A 19,352-nucleotide genomic window follows, 5' to 3' on the forward strand; every position below is an offset into this window, starting at 1 on the left:
AGGGTTTGTTTTGTAATTTGTAACTAAAAAAATAACGAAAAAGGTAACAAAATTTTTCCGTTTTTTGTTACGTTACTTTCAGAAAAATATCGTTACGTTACGTTTCAGTTACACAACATCACCTGATTAAAATAACGTTTTCGTTACAGTTCCGTTACCTGTAACGAAAAAAATTTCGTTATTTTCGTTTTTCGTTACAGTTACCGTTACGGGACGCCAACACTGGTGTGTATTACGTAAATAATTATTACGCTTGTAAAACTCGTAAAATTACTAGTAATACTCGGAAATTACCGTCAACGAAACGGTTATGTTGAACAAATTCGTTCCAACCGGTTCCGAGCATCCGGGAATTGATCCGGGATGCCAGTTTTCATCGGTTTCTCGCGCGGTGGTTTCCGTTTCCGTTCCGATTGGTGGTACGTTTCGAGTGTTTCGAGAAACGTTACCGTTTTGTTTCCGTACCACTAAACAGTAAACATCGATACCATCGAGTTTGAAAATCGATGTTTTGTTCGATATTGAAGATTGATAGTAATGACGTTTCAGTTTTGTTGTTTTTTTGTTTTTTTTTTTTTTTTTTGTAAATTTTGTCATAAGTTTATCAAAATGACAAGAAAATCAAATTTTTTTGTTCGTGATTGTGAAAAAAATGTAATGTGTGGGGTTTTATCACTAAAAATTCGTGCGATTGTTCTCGCTCATCGGTGATTCATTTAATGACCCTTGATAGTTGAAAATGAGATTATTCGTGTGTAATTTTATCAAAACTAGTTCAATTCATCGTATCTCGAATAATTCATTTTCTTATGCGAAGAAATGTCAAGCTAATTGCTAGAAGAAACTCTCGAAGGACTAAAACGCTTGCTTTTTTGTGCTAAAATGGCCGATGAGTTAGTCATCAATTTAACTCTCGAAGAGCTGCAGATACTCTCCGAACTTGACAGGTGAAGTTATATAGGTCACCGCGATCGTACATTTGTAGCCCCGATTTTCTATCCAACTCCGACTATTATGCTACTGATACGTAATAAAGTAGCAGTGTCTTTATTCGCCTATCATGCATTTAGTGATTTATCGATACGTCGTAATCAGAAATCAGATTAAATTTCTACATTTCTTCGAAACCGTGTTTTGATTCTGTTTGTTTATTCTGATTTCATGCAGCCGTCAGTACGGGTTTTTAAAGTTGAATTCTCCAGAAAATGCGAGCAAGAAAGAATTGGTGCTCAAGGTAAAATACTCGTATCACCATTAATCGCTGAACCATCGAACTGATAACAATTTTGACTGTAGAGAATGAAGCGCTGTATCCCGTATTCGCGTTATTTCTTCCGTGGGACGGCTCTCATTTTTGCCTGAACTCGGAAATTCTAAAAATAAATATCGATTCGTGAAGCTGGTAAAAGTTATCGACCGAATGAACTAAATAGAGCATTTTTTTCAGGCAATCAAGTATTTGGAACGTATGCTCGTACAAGCTCAAAAACAAAAACGAGATGGCATATTTGTGGACAAACCGGATGATGACGAAAATTTCGATGCCGATAAAGAAATCAATGTGGATCCGAAAACGTACTGCAAATTAGGACACTTTCATTTGTTACTGGACGATTACGAGAAAGGTTGGCGCCTGTGTTTTTTCTTCCGTTTTTGAACTCTCGAATGTCGATTGTAAATAAAGCGTATTTCACGACTTTATAATATTAGTATAGCGATCGACTAATTTTGTCGTAATTTCAGCCATGTCATCTTATCAGAAATTCTATAAATTGAAAAGCGATTATTGGAAAGATCCGCATTTTCTTTATGGGCAAGGATTGGTTTACTTCCATTACAATGCGTTTCAATGGTGAGTTTTATTTTTGATATTCTCGTTTGGATCAGTAACGATCATTTTGATTATTTTCGATTGATTAAGAACATCTCATACTCGATGTTATTCGAGAAAACGGAGTTATTTTTTCATACATACTTTAACGACGAAGGACTAACTTGCTCGGAAAACACGAAGTAAAAATATTCGAAAGACAAAATATAAGCGTTTATATCGCACAAAAATCAGTAGAATACGCCAGTACGCGACAGCTAACAGAATAGGTCGGTATGTTTGGTATGTGTAGACTGTAGATTGACAAGGTAAAAAAAAAAAAAAAAAAAACCATTCTCAATGTGCAAACAATAAAAAATGTCCGTTTCCTAGTGCGAGTAGTTAAATTTTCAAGAATTAAGGAAACAGTTTTTCTAGGTGAATTATTTTATTTTGAAAAACAAAAGAAACATTCGAAGACCATTTTTCCTTTTCAACTTGATGGCAGGGCACTCTACCGAGAAAAGTTTTCTCATCAAATCAGAACTCTTTATCAACTAAGTACCTACCTACATTTTCGCAGAGATTGAAACCAAAAATTATTAGCATGTTGAGTAAAACCTCAATTTTTTACGATAATGTTTCAATTTCAACTAAATTTACCTTTTAATTACTGTAGGCCGGATGCTACGTGATTTTATAACTAAATTTTGTTGCGCTGTTTATCTCGATTGTCCATCAGTTGTAACTTGTAATTGTATGTAGTTTGATATCAGCCGAGTTTTGTTTTTTTTCGTGTTATAGGGCTGTAAAATCATTTCGACAAGTATTATATGTAGAACCGAGCTACGCCAGAGCGAACGAAATACATCTGAGGTTAGGTTTGATGTTCAAAGTTAACAATGATTGGGACGCATCGCTGAAACACCTGCAGTTGGCCTTATTTGACTCGAGCCCCAGTACATTTTCCAAGTTGGAAAGTAAGTATTACTTAGTGTGAGTGTGAAAGTAGCATTCCCTCGAGTAATGAATAATTTTTAAAAAAAGAAAGAAAGAAACAGAAACGTGAGGTCTTTTACTGCCGTCGAACCGTGCAGTAGGCCTAAACATTACGGCCTTTTACGTAGGTATCTCATTTTTACGCGCATGTTGTTGTATTTTCTTACAGTACGGTTTCATATCGCGCATTTATACGAAGTTCAAGGTAAATACAAAATAGCGAAAGACAGTTATGAAAATTTGCTGAATGAAAAGGAATTACCGATTCATTTGCGAGCTGATATATGTCGCCAGTTAGGTACGTAATTGGACCGTTATTGTATCGAGCGCCGAGCGCCGAGCGCCAAGCGCCAAGCGCCCATCAGCGATACGCGTGTAATTTTCAACCTCTTCTTCTTTTGCACTAGGATGGATGTACCATTGCGTTGACGTTTTAGGCGATAAGAGTCAACGAGAGGGTAACGCTATACAGTTTTTGCAGAAATCTATCGAAGCGGATGCGAAATCCGGCCAGTCGTTGTATTTATTGGGTAGATGCTTCGCTAGCATTGGTAAAGTTCACGATGCTTTTATAGCTTATAGGAATTCTGTCGAAAAGTCTGAAGGAAACGCGGATACGTGGTGTTCGATCGGGTAAGTTTTCTTTGCACTCGTATTCGTACTCTCGTAATTGCGTTTAGCATCCTACATAATTATATAAGTACGTACGACGTACGAGTAGTTAGTTATGTGTATCGTATTTCTGAATGTGAATTATTATTGTACTGCAGGGTTCTTTATCAACAGCAAAACCAGCCTATGGATGCTCTGCAAGCGTACATTTGCGCTGTGCAATTGGATAAGAGCCATAGTGCCGCTTGGACTAATTTAGGTACGCTTTATACGTATGGTTCTATGGTTGTTGCGCGCGGCTTGTAAACAAGTCGGTTGACAGACAGAATAAAACCGACACTGCCGGCTGCCGGCTTTGTGTTACAGGTATTTTGTATGAAAGCTGTAATCAGCCCAGAGACGCGTACGCGTGTTACGTAAACGCTACTCGCGGTTTGGAAGCCAACGGACCCGTCAGCGAAATTTCGTTGAAAATATCCATCACTCAGTCGTGTATTCCGTCTTTGAACGCCAATCTGGCTCAGCGAATTAAATTTCTGCAAAGTCACCTGTGTAACGCTCCGATGCCTAGTATTACCTCCAAGTTAGTTCGAAATGAATACGAGTATAATATGACGTACAAATACATACCTATATGCGCCATTGCGCCTACTTGAACTTATACGTTCTCGCCATTTATGTACGGAGTAGTTCTGCAAATTCCACAAAAGAGGCTAATTTTTTCATTTTGCATTTCTATCGCAGACGTAGACAATTGCCATCCATCGAGGAAGCGTGGAATTTACCGATATCAGCCGAAATGTCTTCTAGACAGCAGGAACAACAACAGCTACAAATGAAACAGAAGCAAAAGCAACAACATAAATCCGGCTCTCAAAAGCATGCCCAGGTTTGTCCGTTTTTTTGGTTTCGAGCGAGATCTGCAAATCCAAAATTGGCGGGCCAATTTTTTTATTTTCCCTTTCCCGATCTTGTCGATAAATTATTACACAATTACACATCCGTATCAGATTAATCGATAAGACGAGAAGATTGTCGAATGTAGCAGCTGTCAGCCGCGCCTATTGGTTTAGATTGGTGTTGGGCTTGTTGCGACTCAATTTTCAGTGTTGCTGCATGGTTACATCAATAAACGGAATACCTGTCTAAAAATGCGAAATTTCATCGCAGTTCCCGCCCTCAGTATTGGTGCCACTTTTTATTCTTCGTGGAAACTGGAAAATGCCGAAAATGATATTTTTCGCGAATTAATTATTCTCGCGCGAAATCATCGCGGTTTCCGCCTTGGCTTTTTCGTTAATTTTCGTGGAAAATGGGGGTTGCGGGAATCCATATTTTTTTTCTCGATGTACTCGTTCGTATAGCGAATGGTCATGGTTATACTCGTAGTCGTACTCCTACTCATACCAGCAGTAGCGGTACTACATACGAGTACTACTGCCATAGCCATCACCCCTGTAACAGTGTAACTACCACTGCCTCAGCTGCTACTGCTAGTCTGACCAGGGATGGAAAGCTGAAAGATGAAACTTTTGGCTTTAGCTTTTAGCTTTCAAAAATCCCAAACTTGCTCAGCTTTCAGCTAGCTTTCCATTCCGGAGTCTGACTGCGCGCGCGCGGCGTCTACGAAACGACTCGAGGTCAACTCGCCTAATGGAGTAATGGCTACACATACGCTGACACGCTGATCGCTGATCGCTGATCGAGTGCATCTCGTAGACGGAGTTGAGTGTTGGATGTGGCGGATGACTTTCTGAGCTCTGAAAATGTCGCCACTCGCCAGTGATTGCCAATTGGCGAATTGTAATACGCGTATTAACGGGCAAATGTTTTCGTAATGTTTTAGGTTGGTCACAACGGCGAATTGATGAATACTTCGGACGGATCTGTATCGTCGATAGATTCGAATAAAACAAATAGTAGCGGTAATAACGGTAATAATAACCACAGCAATAATAGTAATAACGCGACGACGCCTGCGTTCTATCTCAGCGCTCAGCAATTGATGACGTTGCAATTTTTGCAACAAAACGTGCGTACGTTAACGCCCACGCAACAGGTGAGTAGAGTAGTAAGTAGGTAATGTAATTTTTACCTACATACAAGTCGAGTTTGTTCTTCCATCGCGCGTCCAATGCGTCGAATGCGTCCGTGTACGAGTGTAACGAATGGAATTCGACGTAGTATATGTGTGTGTGTACTTTCAGAACGCTTTGCAACAACTTCAAAATCAGTACCGTTTGATGCTACAACACCAACAACAGGTTAAGCAGCAGCAGCAAATGCAGCAACCAAACGAACTCGGCAACGACGCCTCACCGAGTCAGAATGCAGCGACGACAGAACCTGGTCACCAGTCGCAAAGCAATCATCCAAACGCTTCAGTTATCAAGCAATATCCGCCGCAGGTTAGTTTTGACATTTTGACGATAACGAGGATAACGAGGATGCAATTTCAATGTCACAGTAAAGTTTTACTCTTATTTCGATACTTTGGATAATTTTTGCGAAATTTCTCTTGGTTTTTGCCATTTTTCATCAGCTTTAATCATTTTTCGCGCAAAATTACGCAATTTTTTTCACGATTTTATGGCGAATTCCAGTCATTTCAATGCCAGTTTTGCTTTCATTTCGATACTTTCGATAACTTGAGTGAAATTTCTCTCCTTTTTGTTTTTTTTTTTTTTTTTGCCGTTTTTCACCAAATTTCAATTTTCTACTGTTCCATCGCAGTAATTTCAATGCCAGTTTCACTTTTATTGGCGAATAACTACGTATAGTAATTAGTTTGTAATTCTGCATTAGTCCTTCCGCCTCCGCCCCTCGCCCTTAATTATGAAATGCGATCGATTTTCAGATCAACTCGAACGACTGCGACATGAAATTAGCTTCAACAGCCGATCTGGGCGTTAGTGATCAAGAATTACAAGCCTTGTTATCGCAAAAGGATATAGCCAAGTCGTTAGCCGAAGATTTATTGAAACACTTCGGATCGCCGGGCGGAGTTGACGATATCGATATAAAGGATGAACTTGTCGACATTCCTTCGACTCAAACAGGTAAATTGTTGCGACGCGACGCGACGCGACGCTACGTGTCTTTTCGTTTCAATTACCGATTAACGATGACGATTGACGGATGTATTTTTTTGTACTGGTATAATCGGCGGCGCAGACAACGATAGCAATAATATTTGTTCGAGTACCTATCCGCCATCGAGTGTTGAACAGAAAAGCGGTTCATCCAACGCTGCTGCGGACGTATGTTACCGTAAGTGTCAAGTGTAAAAGGAGTGTGAGATTGCACGCTGCGCAGGCGCAAGTTAATCCTTTGTTCGCTTCGTCTTTCAGAATTCAAAGATGACGCGTGTATCAGGGCCGAACCGAGAGATATCGTTTCCAAGGAGCCTCCGAAAGAGGTGGAATTTTCGATCGACATGACAGCTAAACAAATGATCGAATCCTGCAAGTAAGTCGCGAGTCGTCCGCTAACTCGTACAAATACGATACGAATAATCTACGAGTCTAATAATCGCCTACTTACAGGGGTAAAGGTCTGAATGGGGTATCGAACTGCAGTATACTATACGACGATAAGGGTCCGCCACCTTCGCCGCCGGATCCTCCGCCTCAAACATTAACTAAAGAACAACTATTACCTCAGACTCCGTCGATATTCTTAGATAATAAAAAACAAGCGTTTAGTCCGCAGCTGCAAGAATTCTGCTTGAAACATCCGATAGCGGTTGTTCGTGGCATCGCCGCTGCTCTGAAATTAGGTTTGTACGCTACCTAATACCTACACCTACACGTAGGTGTATTCCTTACTCGATACTCCTCCTCTACTTGTACTCTAAAATGCGTAAATGTCGACGCGCAGATTTGGGATTATTCTCGACTAAAACTCTGGTCGAAGCGAATCCCGATCATTTGATCGAAGTGCGAACGCAAGTACAGCAAAGCGGCGACGAAAATTGGGATCAGTTACACGGTCGTAAAGGCTGGGCTTGTATTAGCCATCGATCGCACACAACTATAGCCAAATATGCTCAGTACCAAGCTTCTAGTTTTCAAGATTCGTTGAAGGAGGAACGAGAGAAAATTGGCGGCACGCACTCGTCCAATACGCAAGTTAGCTCTAGTAATTTATCAGACTCGGATTCCAAAGATTCGACTGGCAATGTGAAGAGAAAAAAAGGCGCTTCCAATTTTGTAAGTGTTCTCATAGTCGCTCGTTATATTTGTAACGCAAACGCAATGTCGATGATATGTATGTACTTGTACGTAAACGTATGAATTTATGTATTTTCGCGCTTTTCGCAGAGCGTACCCGGTATCAAACCGCCCCAAGGTTCGAAAATGCTAAGGTTCGGTACGAACGTCGATTTATCTGACGACAAAAAGTGGCGTCCGCAGTTACAAGAATTGATGAAATTGCCAGCTTTCGCTCGAGTCGTATCGGCCAGCAATATGTTATCTCACGTCGGACACAACATTTTAGGAATGAACACCGTTCAATTATACATGAAGGTAGAGTAGAGACAGATTGGCGTTAAAATACAGTAATCGTAATCGTAATCGTAATCGAAATCGACGCCGCTGATTTCTTGTTGTACATATCTGTAATTCGCGCATTTAGGTACCCGGTAGTCGGACGCCTGGTCATCAGGAGAATAATAATTTTTGTTCCATCAATATTAACATCGGCCCGGGCGATTGCGAGTGGTTCGCCGTGCCAGATGCGTATTGGGGTGTCATTTATAATCTATGCGAAAAGTAAGTCGTACGGCTGCTAACCGAACCGACGCGACGCGACGTTCTTGTAATTTAATCGTAACTGTCCGCAGAAACAATATCAATTATCTACACGGATCTTGGTGGCCGACTCTCGAGGATTTAGCTGCTGCCAATGTGCCGTTGTACAGATTTTTGCAAAGACCCGGCGATCTAGTGTGGGTGAATTCGGGTTAGTATACGAGTACGAGTACGAGTGTGAAACTTTTTGCCAACATTAACGGATTTATTTCGCATCCAGGGTGTGTCCACTGGGTGCAAGCGGTAGGCTGGTGCAATAACATCGCGTGGAACGTCGGACCTATCACAGCCCGACAGTATCAATTAGCTATCGAACGATACGAATGGAATAAATTGCAAAGTTACAAGAGTATAGTTCCTATGGTACATTTATCTTGGAATTTGGCTAGAAATATCAAAGTTTCCGATTCCAAACTATTCGAGCTTATCAAGTAAGTGGTGAACGAGTCGAGTCGAGTCGAGTCGCGCCGCGCCGCGCCATCAGCGCAGCGACAAGTATCGTCGCTCGGATAGGTAGAGGTAGAGGTAGCGGTAGCGTATTTTACTATGTTGTGTTTTGTTGTAGAAAGTGCCTGTTGAGATCTTTGAGAAATTGCGTACTTATGTTGGAGTTCGTGAAATCTAAAGGAGTCCAAGTTCGGTTTCACGGAAGAGGTAAAAATGAAGCTTCGCACTACTGCGGCCAATGTGAGGTCAGTGTCCATGTTCAACTCTGTCGGGTTACAATGTTACATACTCGTATTGCGCGCGATTCGATTTTACGAGTAATTTTCCGTTTTCCGTCTTCTTTTCGCTGTCCGCAGGTAGAGGTATTCAACATATTATTTATTCGAGAACAAGAAAAACGTCACGTTGTGCATTGCGTGGATTGCGCTCGTAAGCAGGCGCCTGGATTGGAAGGTTTCGTTTGTCTCGAAGAGTACAAATTGACCGAATTGATCGAGGTTTACGACAGTTTCTGCCTTCATCCCGGAATCAATGCCAAGTATTCGTGAAGTTTCGTCTTCACGCTGCTAGTGGACGATCGCGTGTGTTTGTAATTATTTCCCCGGCGCGGCCCCGTGGCCCGTATGTCTATGGTCTATGTACAGTTTTATTTCAGTTTTTACGATTACTAGTAAATAACCTTTTGACGGTGCGGTGTAAAAAGACATAACAGCGATAATGGTGGCCGGTTGAGTTTCATTTTTGTTTATCGATTTATTTATTTTTTGTATTACCTACGTGTAAATTGTTCGCCTTTCTCGATCAAAAATGTTGAACGAGAATTCTCTCTCTCACATGTTGTACATAAATGTATTTATTTGTATTTGTACCGTGTACCGTGTAACGATTTCGTCTCGTGTAACGATCATTTTACTTTTATTACTTTTGTTTTAGCTAATTGGTACGATTTTAAGGAGAATTTTATCATCATGATCCGTGTTCTCTTGTATTTTCTGTTTTTGTTTGTTCGTTTGTTATTTTATTTTATTTTTTAATCCCTTTTTACGTTCAATTTTAACGTGAATTTTATTTTTTGTGTAATTTACGACGTGTAACTCGGTAATTTGATATACATAATTTTTCTATGTACCTAAAACATAAAATCATGTGTCGAAGTTCTTGGGAAAAAATGAGCCAGTTTGAAAAATTATTTATGGGCATTCATTTTACGACCAAGAATTTTATACGTACGCGAACTGCCATAATTTCAAAGATTTTTTTAACGCGTATTTAAAATTTTAGTAGATGAAGTTTAGCCAAGCTTTGTACTTTTATTTTAATTAATACTTTTTCACGTTCGTAGTGGACATTGTATGGACGTGAGGGGAAATTGAGTATAGAATGCGTGTCATTCGAACTGCCATTAGATTTATTTATTTTATGTATTCGTGTGTGTACGTGCAGTGTGTACTGTTTAGGTAAAGCAATTTGTCAATTCGTGATTCAATATCAACGTAGGTAGTGTACTGTACACATCTTCCTTTGAAGGAAAGAGTGAATTATGTTTTGAAATTAATGAACACCGGGTTTGTCGAAAAAATCAACTCCGTTACCTAAATTTAAGCTCGTAAGTAGAATAAAAAGAATTCATGTGTGTGTTTTCCCCTTTATGTCTCAGTAATTTGATCTTTTTACTCGTTTATTAAATGTATATCTTCTATTGTTTTTTTGTTTTTTTTTTCAAAAAAGAAAAAAACACCTGCGATAATATTTCACGTTTTCAGACCTGTCGCTCGTATTATAATTCAATGATCACTTCTTCACTTAGATATTCGATTACGGATTACACAACTTCAAATAAAATTAATACGAGTTAAACGAAGTAAGTATTTCAGACCATCGAGGATGAAACCAAAAGGGGCAGGGGGGAGCTTTCCCTCCCTGGGCATCTAGAAAGTTGGAAATTGGAAAAGTAGACAAATTTGTCATCTTTGGTGGAAGTTGGCAAAGTTGACATTTCATCAACTTCTGGACAGTGGACAGCAAATAAAAATCGACTACCAAAAAATTAACACAATAGGTAGGTAAATCATTAAAAATTGATGAGGATTTCCAACCGTTTAAAACCGCTTGAAAATGCCAACTGACTCGAAGTGAAATTTTTCAACAAAACTGAATCATTGAAAATTGACTAAAAGTTGACAGATTTTATGATGCTGGAAAAATTATACAAACTTTCCGAAGAACATTCAGAAATTGACTGAGTTCAAAAAATGTTTCAAATATTAAAGCGGGGAAAATTTATATGAATTTTGAAATTGTGAAAATTCCAAGGGTGGAAAAATTGACTAATTTATTTAAAAATACGTAATATTGTTCCAAATTGAAATTTTTGAATAACTACCATTCGTAATTCAAAAAAATAATGGGGTATTTAACGCAAAATGAACTTTCACAAAATTATTGCTTTTTTCTTTTCTTTTTTTTAAAAAATGAATCAAACGTAGTTATTTCGCTTTCGTGTAATTAATTTCAAATCATCTAACGTAAGGATTTATGTACTTCATACATAAATTCTTTTGAGAATTACAATGAATTTTCAATACTTTCTCAGAACGATTACTACATACTTACCTCCATAAGTTGAATACAATTTTTAAAAATTGTTACACGTATTCGGCCGGGTTCACTTGTAAATTGTATATTTCAGTACTTATTTGTTTTCGTTTTCTTTAAATAATACTGCCACAAGTTAGTACTACCTAATAATAAATAAATAAACCATTATACAAAGGAGAACGATAAACTTATCAACAAGCTACATTTAAACGTAAAAGAACTAGGTATTAGGTACACGAAAATAATTTGACGAAATAACATCGAATGCGAAAATCATTAAGAATATTCAGACAAGAAAATTTAAACACAAACATTATATGTAGGTATAGGTAATACAAGAAAGATTGAACATACAAAAGTAGGTAGAGTAAGTAAGGCTTAATACCACGCACGTTCTACGCGAATGTACGTGAACTTGAAAAAAAAAAAAAAGAAAAGAAAAAAACGGCTCTTCGGGTCTTCACGACCTGGTTTGGAGATCATTGGGTTCAGTTTTATGACAGGATGGCCGGTTGTACTGGATCAAGTTGACTTTTTCCTCGCCGTCTGACCAATCTGCAGGGGTAGAATTGCCGGCGACAACGGAAGCGTTTTGCCGTCTTCGCAGAACAATGTCGCTCCACTCTTTGAAATCTTTTCCTTCGCGTTTTTGAGGAATGCGATGGAAGCTTACCTGATAGGATAAACGACGAGGACCCTTTCGTTTGGCCGTGTTACATTTGGAATTCTGAGCGAAATGACAGGTAGGTTTATGATACAACGAATACGGATTCGTGAGTAACGTTAGTTTATTCGCACTTTGATTGAGCGGGTGCGAGAGACAGTTACATCGAGGGGGCGCGTTTCTTTTTTTCGCAATCAAAATTTGCTCTTTAAATTTGTAAAATTCTTGTTTGGTTATTTCTTTAACTACGATATGCGAGGATATAAAATAGTGGTAACAAAATTTCGACGGTCGCACATTTTCAGGCAAATTATTACGCTCAGGAGCGAATAGGGATAATGCTCCTGGAACAGCTAAAGGCATCATACGTTTGAATATTTCATCGACCGTTTCGGTGATTATTTTTTTGCGAGTTTTTTTAAAATTTTTATCATCGAGAGCGGCGGCGACAGTTGTTAACGACGAATTCGGTTTCGTTTCCGAATAAGTGCTGGTAATCACGCAGTCGTCTTGGTCGTCCGAATCGTCATCGTCATCGTCATCGACATCGATTACTTCAACGCCTCCGGAATCGCATTCCATTTTCTCGTCATCCGTCGATATTTTACCAGAACTTTGATTCAATTCACTGGTGGCGCCGCTTTCGGTGTCTATGCTCGATATGCTAAAATCTAATCCGAAATAAGCTCTCATTCTGGCATCGTAATCACTTATTTCTGATTCTTGGATACTTTCATCGTGCAAGGTGACAGGCGCGGAACAAGTCAACGCCTCTGAGTTGACGATTTCGCTTTCGCCAGAATTCTGTACCGCCGAAGGCGAGTCAGAATCGCCGCATGTAGATCCGATTTCATTTTCCGCATCGTGGTAGTCGACAAAGGGAACGCTCTTTGAATTACGAAAACCGTAAGATTTCATCGAGTATTCTCGTTCCACATCGATTACATTTACCTCGTCGTCGTTAGGTTCTACCTGTAAGGAGTAATCGCAATCGCCCATTTGATCTTCGAATTTACCAACGCTCGGTTTCGACTCATCGTCTCGAAAAGCTGACCCATCTTCAGCTGGCAATATCCATTCAACTTCATCGTCATCGACAAACGTTACCTTTTTCTTGGACGTACCAGGTCCTATATGGCGAAAGGTAGGCGAATGTGAAGTGTCACAGACCGTTGAGGTTGAACCAACGCAAATCACTTCGTCTTCTTTTTCTACATCGAACACTACGGTAGATCGATTACTTGACGCGGATCGATCGAAATTGTAAGCGTCAAATAGCGGATTGGTTTCGTTATTTGTATCCGTAGTAATCCACTCGGTGCCTTTATTTGCCATCGCCAATCCTGAAAATTCAGTCAAAGTTTAGTATGAACTTGAAAGTGATCCGAGATCTGGCGAGTTTCAAGTCCGCAATATAATACATATAATATTATATACCTATGAATACATACGAATACGAGTATATGCTTCGATAATATCGGTAGTCAGTACCTTACCTATATCTACACTTCATGCGCCTAGTTCACGACCCCAGAAATGATTGAAATATTCTACGTTGCATAAAAATACAGTCAGGCTGAGCATATCAAAGTTTCTTCATTTCAATGATCAAATTCACAATATTTTATTTTTCATTCGCATTCGCATTCGATTCGATCATAATAAAACATTAAAAAACAAAATTGAAAATTAATCATTCTACTTAAATTTTTATCACTTTCTTGTGTTTACAAAAAAATAAATGTCGATTATTTGCGATTTCGATTTGATCGAGGTACGACGAGATCATCAATGTCGATATTTATCACCAATGGCCAGTATTGACGGTACGGAGCTTTCGACTCTCGAATATCGATACAATACTTTTGAACAAATTGGATCGAAACATCGAAATCGCTAGGTAACTTTTCAGTTTGTTTTGAATTTATTTTAGTTTTGGTTTTTGATTTGGTAATGGTAACATGATGACGAATCTTTTTATCATTATTTTCCTACTGTAATAAATGATTATGTTTTGTCATTGAATTGTAAGGTACAGGTCTCAGGTCTTACAGGTATGTAAAAATCCTACTTACACGTATTTATTCAATATACATAGGTAATATTAATTAATCATAATTGGACAACATTCCAACATTCAACCTATAATGCATTCAACTTGGCTAATTTTTCATTTCAGTAGTAGATCTTTTTGACGTTTGACGCATCCGAGATAAGAGAAGATCCCGTGTCCATGACCGTAGACGAGAATGTCTTCGGAAACTCGCAACAATGTCACCGAAAATGGAGACCACTCTGAAACGAACGGTCATTCTAATGAACCTAACTCTCAAAACTTGACCGTTGATCAGAAGTACGAAACAATGGTGGGCAAAATTCAGCGAAGAAAACAATTAATGTGTAGTTGGCCTCAACAAAAGAAGCTTCTGAAATTGGCTGTGTACTTGAAGTGTCAAGTGAGTATTGGTTAACACCAAGTTGTTCTATTGTACGTCAGTTTAGCACATACTGGCATTATTCCTCGTTGCGATGACATTTTTCACTTACTCATTACGCAGGAGGAATCGTGCAAATGTGTGGGCTGGAAAGCTAGTTCCTATGTCAATAAATCGAGTCGGGTTGATGTCCCATTATCTATATCAAATGGCAATAATTTTTCGGATCCTTGTCACACCTGCTCTCACACTATTTGTAAGTGTCAACGCGACGCGATATGATTATAGTCGATACAGCCGTATCTAATAATCTAATATTTGCACGTTAAATAATTCGGATTCACGCTCGTAGCTCAACATGTATCGCATCTGTCGAATATTCCGGAAGAGGATATTAATCGTTTGTTATGCATTGTCGCCGATATGGAGAACATATATTTGAGCATGCATCGAGAAGAGGAACATTGCATTAAAACTGTGCATTATTACTTGTTCAAAGTACGCTTTTAACATGCCACTGACCAGATTTAATAAGCGCAAGCGATGATTAGTATTGACCATTATTTACATATTTCTCGTAGGAACTGAAAAAGTGTGTTTTATCGTTACAAAAACCTGTTTTCGAATCTCCTTTCGGTCAGCCTCCATTTGAAAAACCGAGCATTGCGAAAGCGGTGAATAATTTCTTGATATTAAAATCCGCTCATGTTACTGCAGAAGTAAGTATTCTTTTATCGCGACGAGTTTCAGTCGCAATAACTGTTCGACACGATCGACGTTGAAATGTTTCGCCTTTTTTGCTTCAGAATTATCAGGTCATGGATAAAGTTGCTAAATGTTTTTTGCATTTTTTAAACCACTGTACGTTGGATAAACCGAGTGTAAGATGTCAAGTTATAAATCAAGACGAAGCTGTATTGTATAAAGTCAATTACACCAGGTATTCTCATTTACGTTCAGCAGCCTCCATATTGAAATGTTTTTTCCTGTCAATTGACGTAATGTTTATTCGTTTTGTTCACGCAGATGGTTGATTTTTTGTCACATGCCGATGTTTTGTAGTTCTTTGCCTCATTACGAGACTACTGTCGTGTTCGGTAGGACCTTGTTGAGATCTATTTTCCGATCAGAATCGAAGAAATTACTAGATCGATGCCAGGCCGATAAGGACAAATTTACTGATGATCAAAAAACGCTGTTTCTTCATTTGCCCAAGTACGTATTGATTTTGCAATCTTTTCGTTTTACAGCCTCAGATTACCGCACCTGTTCGTGTTTATTTGTTTGTTTGTTTGTTTGTTTTTTGTTTTTTTTTTGTATCAGATTTTTGACCGCGTTAGAAGATGACGTGTTTGCTGATAATTCGCCCATATGGGATACAGAATTTAAAAGAAATCCGCCGGGTCATTTATTTTCCAATTTCGATAGAAGTGAGTTAATGACTTTCTGAAAATGTTTGTCACGTGGGTACGTGTTGTATTGAAAATATCATTATGAAATCTCAAACGTAGGTTTAAAACGATTCAGTGATAATGACAGAACAGACGGGTTCGGCAACGATAAGGATTTTTCCAACACGGTGTACATTTGTAGTACTCCTAAGCGGAGAGCCGTTGCCGATCTAAGGTGAATACCAAGCGTTCATTTTTTTTATTTCGACTATTTTACCGACAGTTAAAAAATAGGATTCGTTATAATTTGTTGTTGTTGTTGTTTTTTTTTAATAGCGATAGTGCCTCAAAAAAATACTGCGATAATAAATTCGATAAGAGAAAGAAAGGCGAATGCAACGAAACCACAACCGACGATCTATCTGTCGATAAAGTTGAGGAAATATTACGTAATTTGAAAGATCCTTTGAAGCAACCGAAGGTAGGTACCTACAAAGTGATAACTTTAAAAGTTACATAATTATTTTCTCGCGCTGAATTTTACAACGCATACAGTTTCGTATTTTTGCGTTCTCTATATTTTGTTTCTGATTTTAGGCTGTTTTTCTTGAAACCGCTGCTCGTGACGAGGTTGCTCGAAACGAGGAAGCCAACAACGTAATAAAATTCTACATATTGGGTAATTCGTTAACGCAGAAGGTTAGCAAAGAGACAATGATGTGGTTGATCGGCTTGCAAAATGTCTTCGCTCATCAATTACCTAGAATGCCGAGAGAATACATAACTCGTCTCTTATTTGATCCGTAAGTTTCAGCTAATCTTTCTACGTTGTTGGCCGTCCCTTCTCGAGTGTTGTTCGCAATTCACATTCGTTGGTTGTTTTTTACTTTATTATTTGCCTGTCGTTGCAGCAAACATAAAACGTTGGCCTTGATCAAAGATAGGATACCGATCGGAGGCATATGTTTTCGACCATTTCCGAGTCAAGGATTTACAGAGATAGTGTTCTGCGCTGTAAGCTCTAACGAACAGGTCAAAGGATACGGTACTCATTTGATGAATCATTTGAAAGAGTATCACATAAAACAAAACATATTCCATTTTCTAACTTTCGCCGACGAGTTCGCTATTGGTAAGCTGCTCGTAGCTCGAGTCTGTGCGTTTCGTTGGCGTTGACATGTGTATTCGCTATTCGGTATTCACGTATCATCAATTTCAGGGTACTTCAAAAAACAAGGTTTCAGCAAAGATATGAAGTTACCGCGTAATGTACATCAAGGGTTTATCAAAGATTACGATGGTGCTACGTTGATGCATTGCCAACTGAATCCCAAAATCGTTTATACCGAATTTACAACCGTGGTTCGCAAAGCTAAAGAAGTAAGACACGTGTAGCGGATAAATTTTACGAATTTCTTACATTTCGACCCGACGACGCGAGTGTTGCAATTTTCCGTTTATGTGTGTGTGTGTCTCAGATTATCAAGTATACCGTCGAAGAACAGCAACAAGAAGCCGAAAAAATACATCCCGGATTGAATTGCTTCCGAGAAGGAGTCCGATGTATTCCGGTAGAATCTATCCCGGGAATTCGCGAAACTGGCTGGAAACCTGCGGCTCGAGCTACCAGAGTTAGTAAGCTAACGGAGGAATGCAGCGATCCTGATACTTTATTGAAACAGCTAAAGATAGTGCTGGGAAGCGTAAGCACTTTACAAATTCAATACCTATGTAGTTGTAGATGTACACGTACAATGCGAATAATCGACGTGCTAGAATTTACACTGACCTCTTTTTACGGCTTGACAGATAAAAAATCATTCGAGCTCGTGGCCTTTTCAAAAACCCGTCGATAAAAATGAAGTGCCTGATTATTACGATCACATCAAATATCCGATGGGTATGTCGATTCGATGCATACGCATTAATTGAATTTTATTGTATTGTAATTCTCGTATCACGTTCCGCTTATTCTTTATACAGACTTGAAAACTATGACAGAAAGACTGAAAAATGGGTATTACGCGACTCGCCGCTTATTTATCGCCGATATGACGAGGATATTTACAAACTGCCGTATTTATAACTCTCCCGACACTGAATATTTCGCCTGTGCTAACCAGTTGGAGAAATACTTTCAAACTAAAATGAAAGAATTAGGTTTATGGCACAAATAAATACCTGGCTGTAGCTATACTTAGTACTTACCTAATGATTGTAAACGTCTTGTACTTTTGTCAAACCGACTGTGTAAAATATAATCATTTTTATTTTAAAAATATGTATTTTGTGGGAAATGATTCTGGTTATTTACTTACGTCTTGTAGTTACTGCAAACACACGATTTGAGGAATTATTGTTGAAAAAGGGTTAGTAGGTACAGGTAGTACATACATACATGATTACGGTATGTACTTACTTATACGAGTATTACGAGTATGTCGACACTAATGAGGAGCGTGATTACGGACGAGTACAAAGTGCATATCGCATATCCAACTAGGCGATAACGCGGTTAGTCGTCATTCGTAATATAGGTAACGTACGTATTTGCAGTTCGATATTTTTGAAAATTGAATTTCTGCCAAGGGAGGTTTGTGGTGCGGCCATCGGCCAATTCATTTCCGTTGACACATTTTCTTAAGACTCGCTGATTACGTATGCGTATGTTGGGAAAAGAATTGATTTTTTCGCTTAAAATCTTATATGTACAAAAAATCTACTTACCGACTCGATTATTTTGAAAATTGAAAAATAGTACCTACAACTACATATTTCATATGAGAGGAAAATAAATGCCGAAATTTTCAAATTGTTAATTTAGAATTTGTAAACGAGCGCGGGTTGCACTTTTCATCATACACATGCTACGAAAGTATAAGTTTTCCGCCCTCTGTGCAGTGTGCATGCTACGAAAATGCTCTATGTTTATTGTTTACCCGGGCTGAAAATGAAATGAAATCGAGGAAAATTGCAGAGAATTAAATTTCCAATCGACATAATGTCTTTAATTTTTTTCTAGGAGGCTCAGTTTTCGATATACTCGTAGGTAGGTATTTGCAAATGAAAGCATTATTCTCTTTTTTAAAAATGAACTATGCAAAAAAGGTTTAACCAAAAACGGACGTAAAACTTATTTTCGTAGCATGAATAATGAAAAATATCTTATGCTGTTGGTCGAGTGCGATTTGACTGTTGACTCGCCGAGCCGAACATATGTACTTCACTTTCGCTCCTTGTGTCCTTGTATTGTAATATACTATTCCTCCAACTGTATTCCGTGCTCGCTTAGATAGATGCGTTAAAGACGTATTTTCCAACCAAAAAACTGTCTAGGAAACTACTCATTTTCCGATCATACGAGTATGAAATTAAATTCGGTCACTCGATTCAAATTAGCCACAAAATAACGTAAAAAACTGCATATTTTCAAAACATTTTTTTGCTCGATTTTGAGGCTTAACGTTGGGAATTGCCAGACACCACAAATGAATTCACCGTCTCGTCGTAAATCTCCGACTCGATTCGATTCGCTTTAAAATGTAGGATCTTCTCGGTGGCAAAACTGTATTTCGTATTTAC

The 19,352-nt window shown here is 38.6% G+C and overlaps 3 protein-coding genes across 5 annotated transcripts; 2 read left to right on the forward strand and 1 right to left on the reverse strand.

Moving 5' to 3' along the window:
- Nucleotides 1-571: 571 nt before the first annotated feature.
- Nucleotides 572-10,386, forward strand: Utx (Utx histone demethylase). Its single transcript, XM_065367148.1, has 23 exons — nucleotides 572-947; nucleotides 1,168-1,234; nucleotides 1,448-1,625; nucleotides 1,744-1,852; nucleotides 2,615-2,790; nucleotides 2,979-3,107; nucleotides 3,217-3,442; nucleotides 3,580-3,680; nucleotides 3,788-4,004; nucleotides 4,166-4,310; nucleotides 5,268-5,480; nucleotides 5,629-5,829; nucleotides 6,279-6,480; nucleotides 6,596-6,691; nucleotides 6,772-6,889; nucleotides 6,967-7,199; nucleotides 7,301-7,632; nucleotides 7,744-7,950; nucleotides 8,060-8,196; nucleotides 8,268-8,386; nucleotides 8,456-8,666; nucleotides 8,801-8,927; nucleotides 9,039-10,386. The coding sequence occupies exons 1-23, from the start codon at nucleotides 883-885 to the stop codon at nucleotides 9,228-9,230; spliced, it is 3,801 nt and encodes a 1,266-aa protein (XP_065223220.1). The 5' UTR covers nucleotides 572-882; the 3' UTR covers nucleotides 9,231-10,386.
- Nucleotides 10,387-11,346: 960 nt separating this feature from the next.
- Nucleotides 11,347-13,679, reverse strand: LOC135846462 (uncharacterized). Of its 2 annotated transcripts, none has more exons than XM_065365561.1 (2): nucleotides 13,382-13,679; nucleotides 11,347-13,287 (listed from the first exon to the last, which is right to left on the reverse strand). In XM_065365561.1, the coding sequence occupies exon 2, from the start codon at nucleotides 13,277-13,279 to the stop codon at nucleotides 11,741-11,743; it is 1,539 nt and encodes a 512-aa protein (XP_065221633.1). In that variant the 5' UTR covers nucleotides 13,280-13,287; nucleotides 13,382-13,679; the 3' UTR covers nucleotides 11,347-11,740. The 2 variants fall into 2 exon arrangements, with proteins under 2 accessions (XP_065221633.1, XP_065221632.1); XM_065365560.1 differs by having other exon boundaries at nucleotides 13,441-13,678.
- A 162-nt stretch (nucleotides 13,680-13,841) lies between these two features.
- Gcn5 (Gcn5 acetyltransferase) lies at nucleotides 13,842-18,049 on the forward strand. Of its 2 annotated transcripts, none has more exons than XM_065365558.1 (16): nucleotides 13,842-13,998; nucleotides 14,124-14,400; nucleotides 14,503-14,635; nucleotides 14,732-14,877; nucleotides 14,961-15,098; nucleotides 15,186-15,319; nucleotides 15,406-15,594; nucleotides 15,703-15,809; nucleotides 15,891-16,005; nucleotides 16,107-16,251; nucleotides 16,368-16,573; nucleotides 16,682-16,902; nucleotides 16,990-17,150; nucleotides 17,249-17,473; nucleotides 17,580-17,670; nucleotides 17,754-18,049. In XM_065365558.1, the coding sequence occupies exons 2-16, from the start codon at nucleotides 14,194-14,196 to the stop codon at nucleotides 17,945-17,947; spliced, it is 2,412 nt and encodes an 803-aa protein (XP_065221630.1). In that variant the 5' UTR covers nucleotides 13,842-13,998; nucleotides 14,124-14,193; the 3' UTR covers nucleotides 17,948-18,049. The 2 variants fall into 2 exon arrangements, with proteins under 2 accessions (XP_065221630.1, XP_065221631.1); XM_065365559.1 differs by having other exon boundaries at nucleotides 13,846-13,998; nucleotides 14,127-14,400.
- Nucleotides 18,050-19,352: the final 1,303 nt, after the last annotated feature.

Source organism: Planococcus citri, chromosome 5 (genome assembly GCF_950023065.1).
Source record: "Planococcus citri chromosome 5, ihPlaCitr1.1, whole genome shotgun sequence".
In the NCBI taxonomy this organism is placed as follows: domain Eukaryota; kingdom Metazoa; phylum Arthropoda; class Insecta; order Hemiptera; family Pseudococcidae; genus Planococcus; species Planococcus citri.

What these genes read in the sequence shown, in the direction of transcription:
- Utx (XM_065367148.1), top strand. Translation starts at nt 883, where the DNA reads ATGGCCGATGAGTTAGTCATCAATTTAACTCTCGAAGAGCTGCAGATA. An exon ending in GCTCTCAAAAGCATGCCCAG is followed by an intron (nt 4,311 to 5,267) that starts GTTTGTCCGTTT and finishes GTAATGTTTTAG; the next exon opens with GTTGGTCACAACGGCGAATT. An exon ending in TCTAGTGTGGGTGAATTCGG is followed by an intron (nt 8,387 to 8,455) that starts GTTAGTATACGA and finishes TTTCGCATCCAG; the next exon opens with GGTGTGTCCACTGGGTGCAA.
- LOC135846462 (XM_065365561.1), bottom strand. Translation starts at nt 13,279, where the DNA reads ATGGCAAATAAAGGCACCGAGTGGATTACTACGGATACAAATAACGAA.
- Gcn5 (XM_065365558.1), top strand. Translation starts at nt 14,194, where the DNA reads ATGTCTTCGGAAACTCGCAACAATGTCACCGAAAATGGAGACCACTCT. An exon ending in CGCCGACGAGTTCGCTATTG is followed by an intron (nt 16,903 to 16,989) that starts GTAAGCTGCTCG and finishes CATCAATTTCAG; the next exon opens with GGTACTTCAAAAAACAAGGT. An exon ending in TGGTTCGCAAAGCTAAAGAA is followed by an intron (nt 17,151 to 17,248) that starts GTAAGACACGTG and finishes TGTGTGTCTCAG; the next exon opens with ATTATCAAGTATACCGTCGA.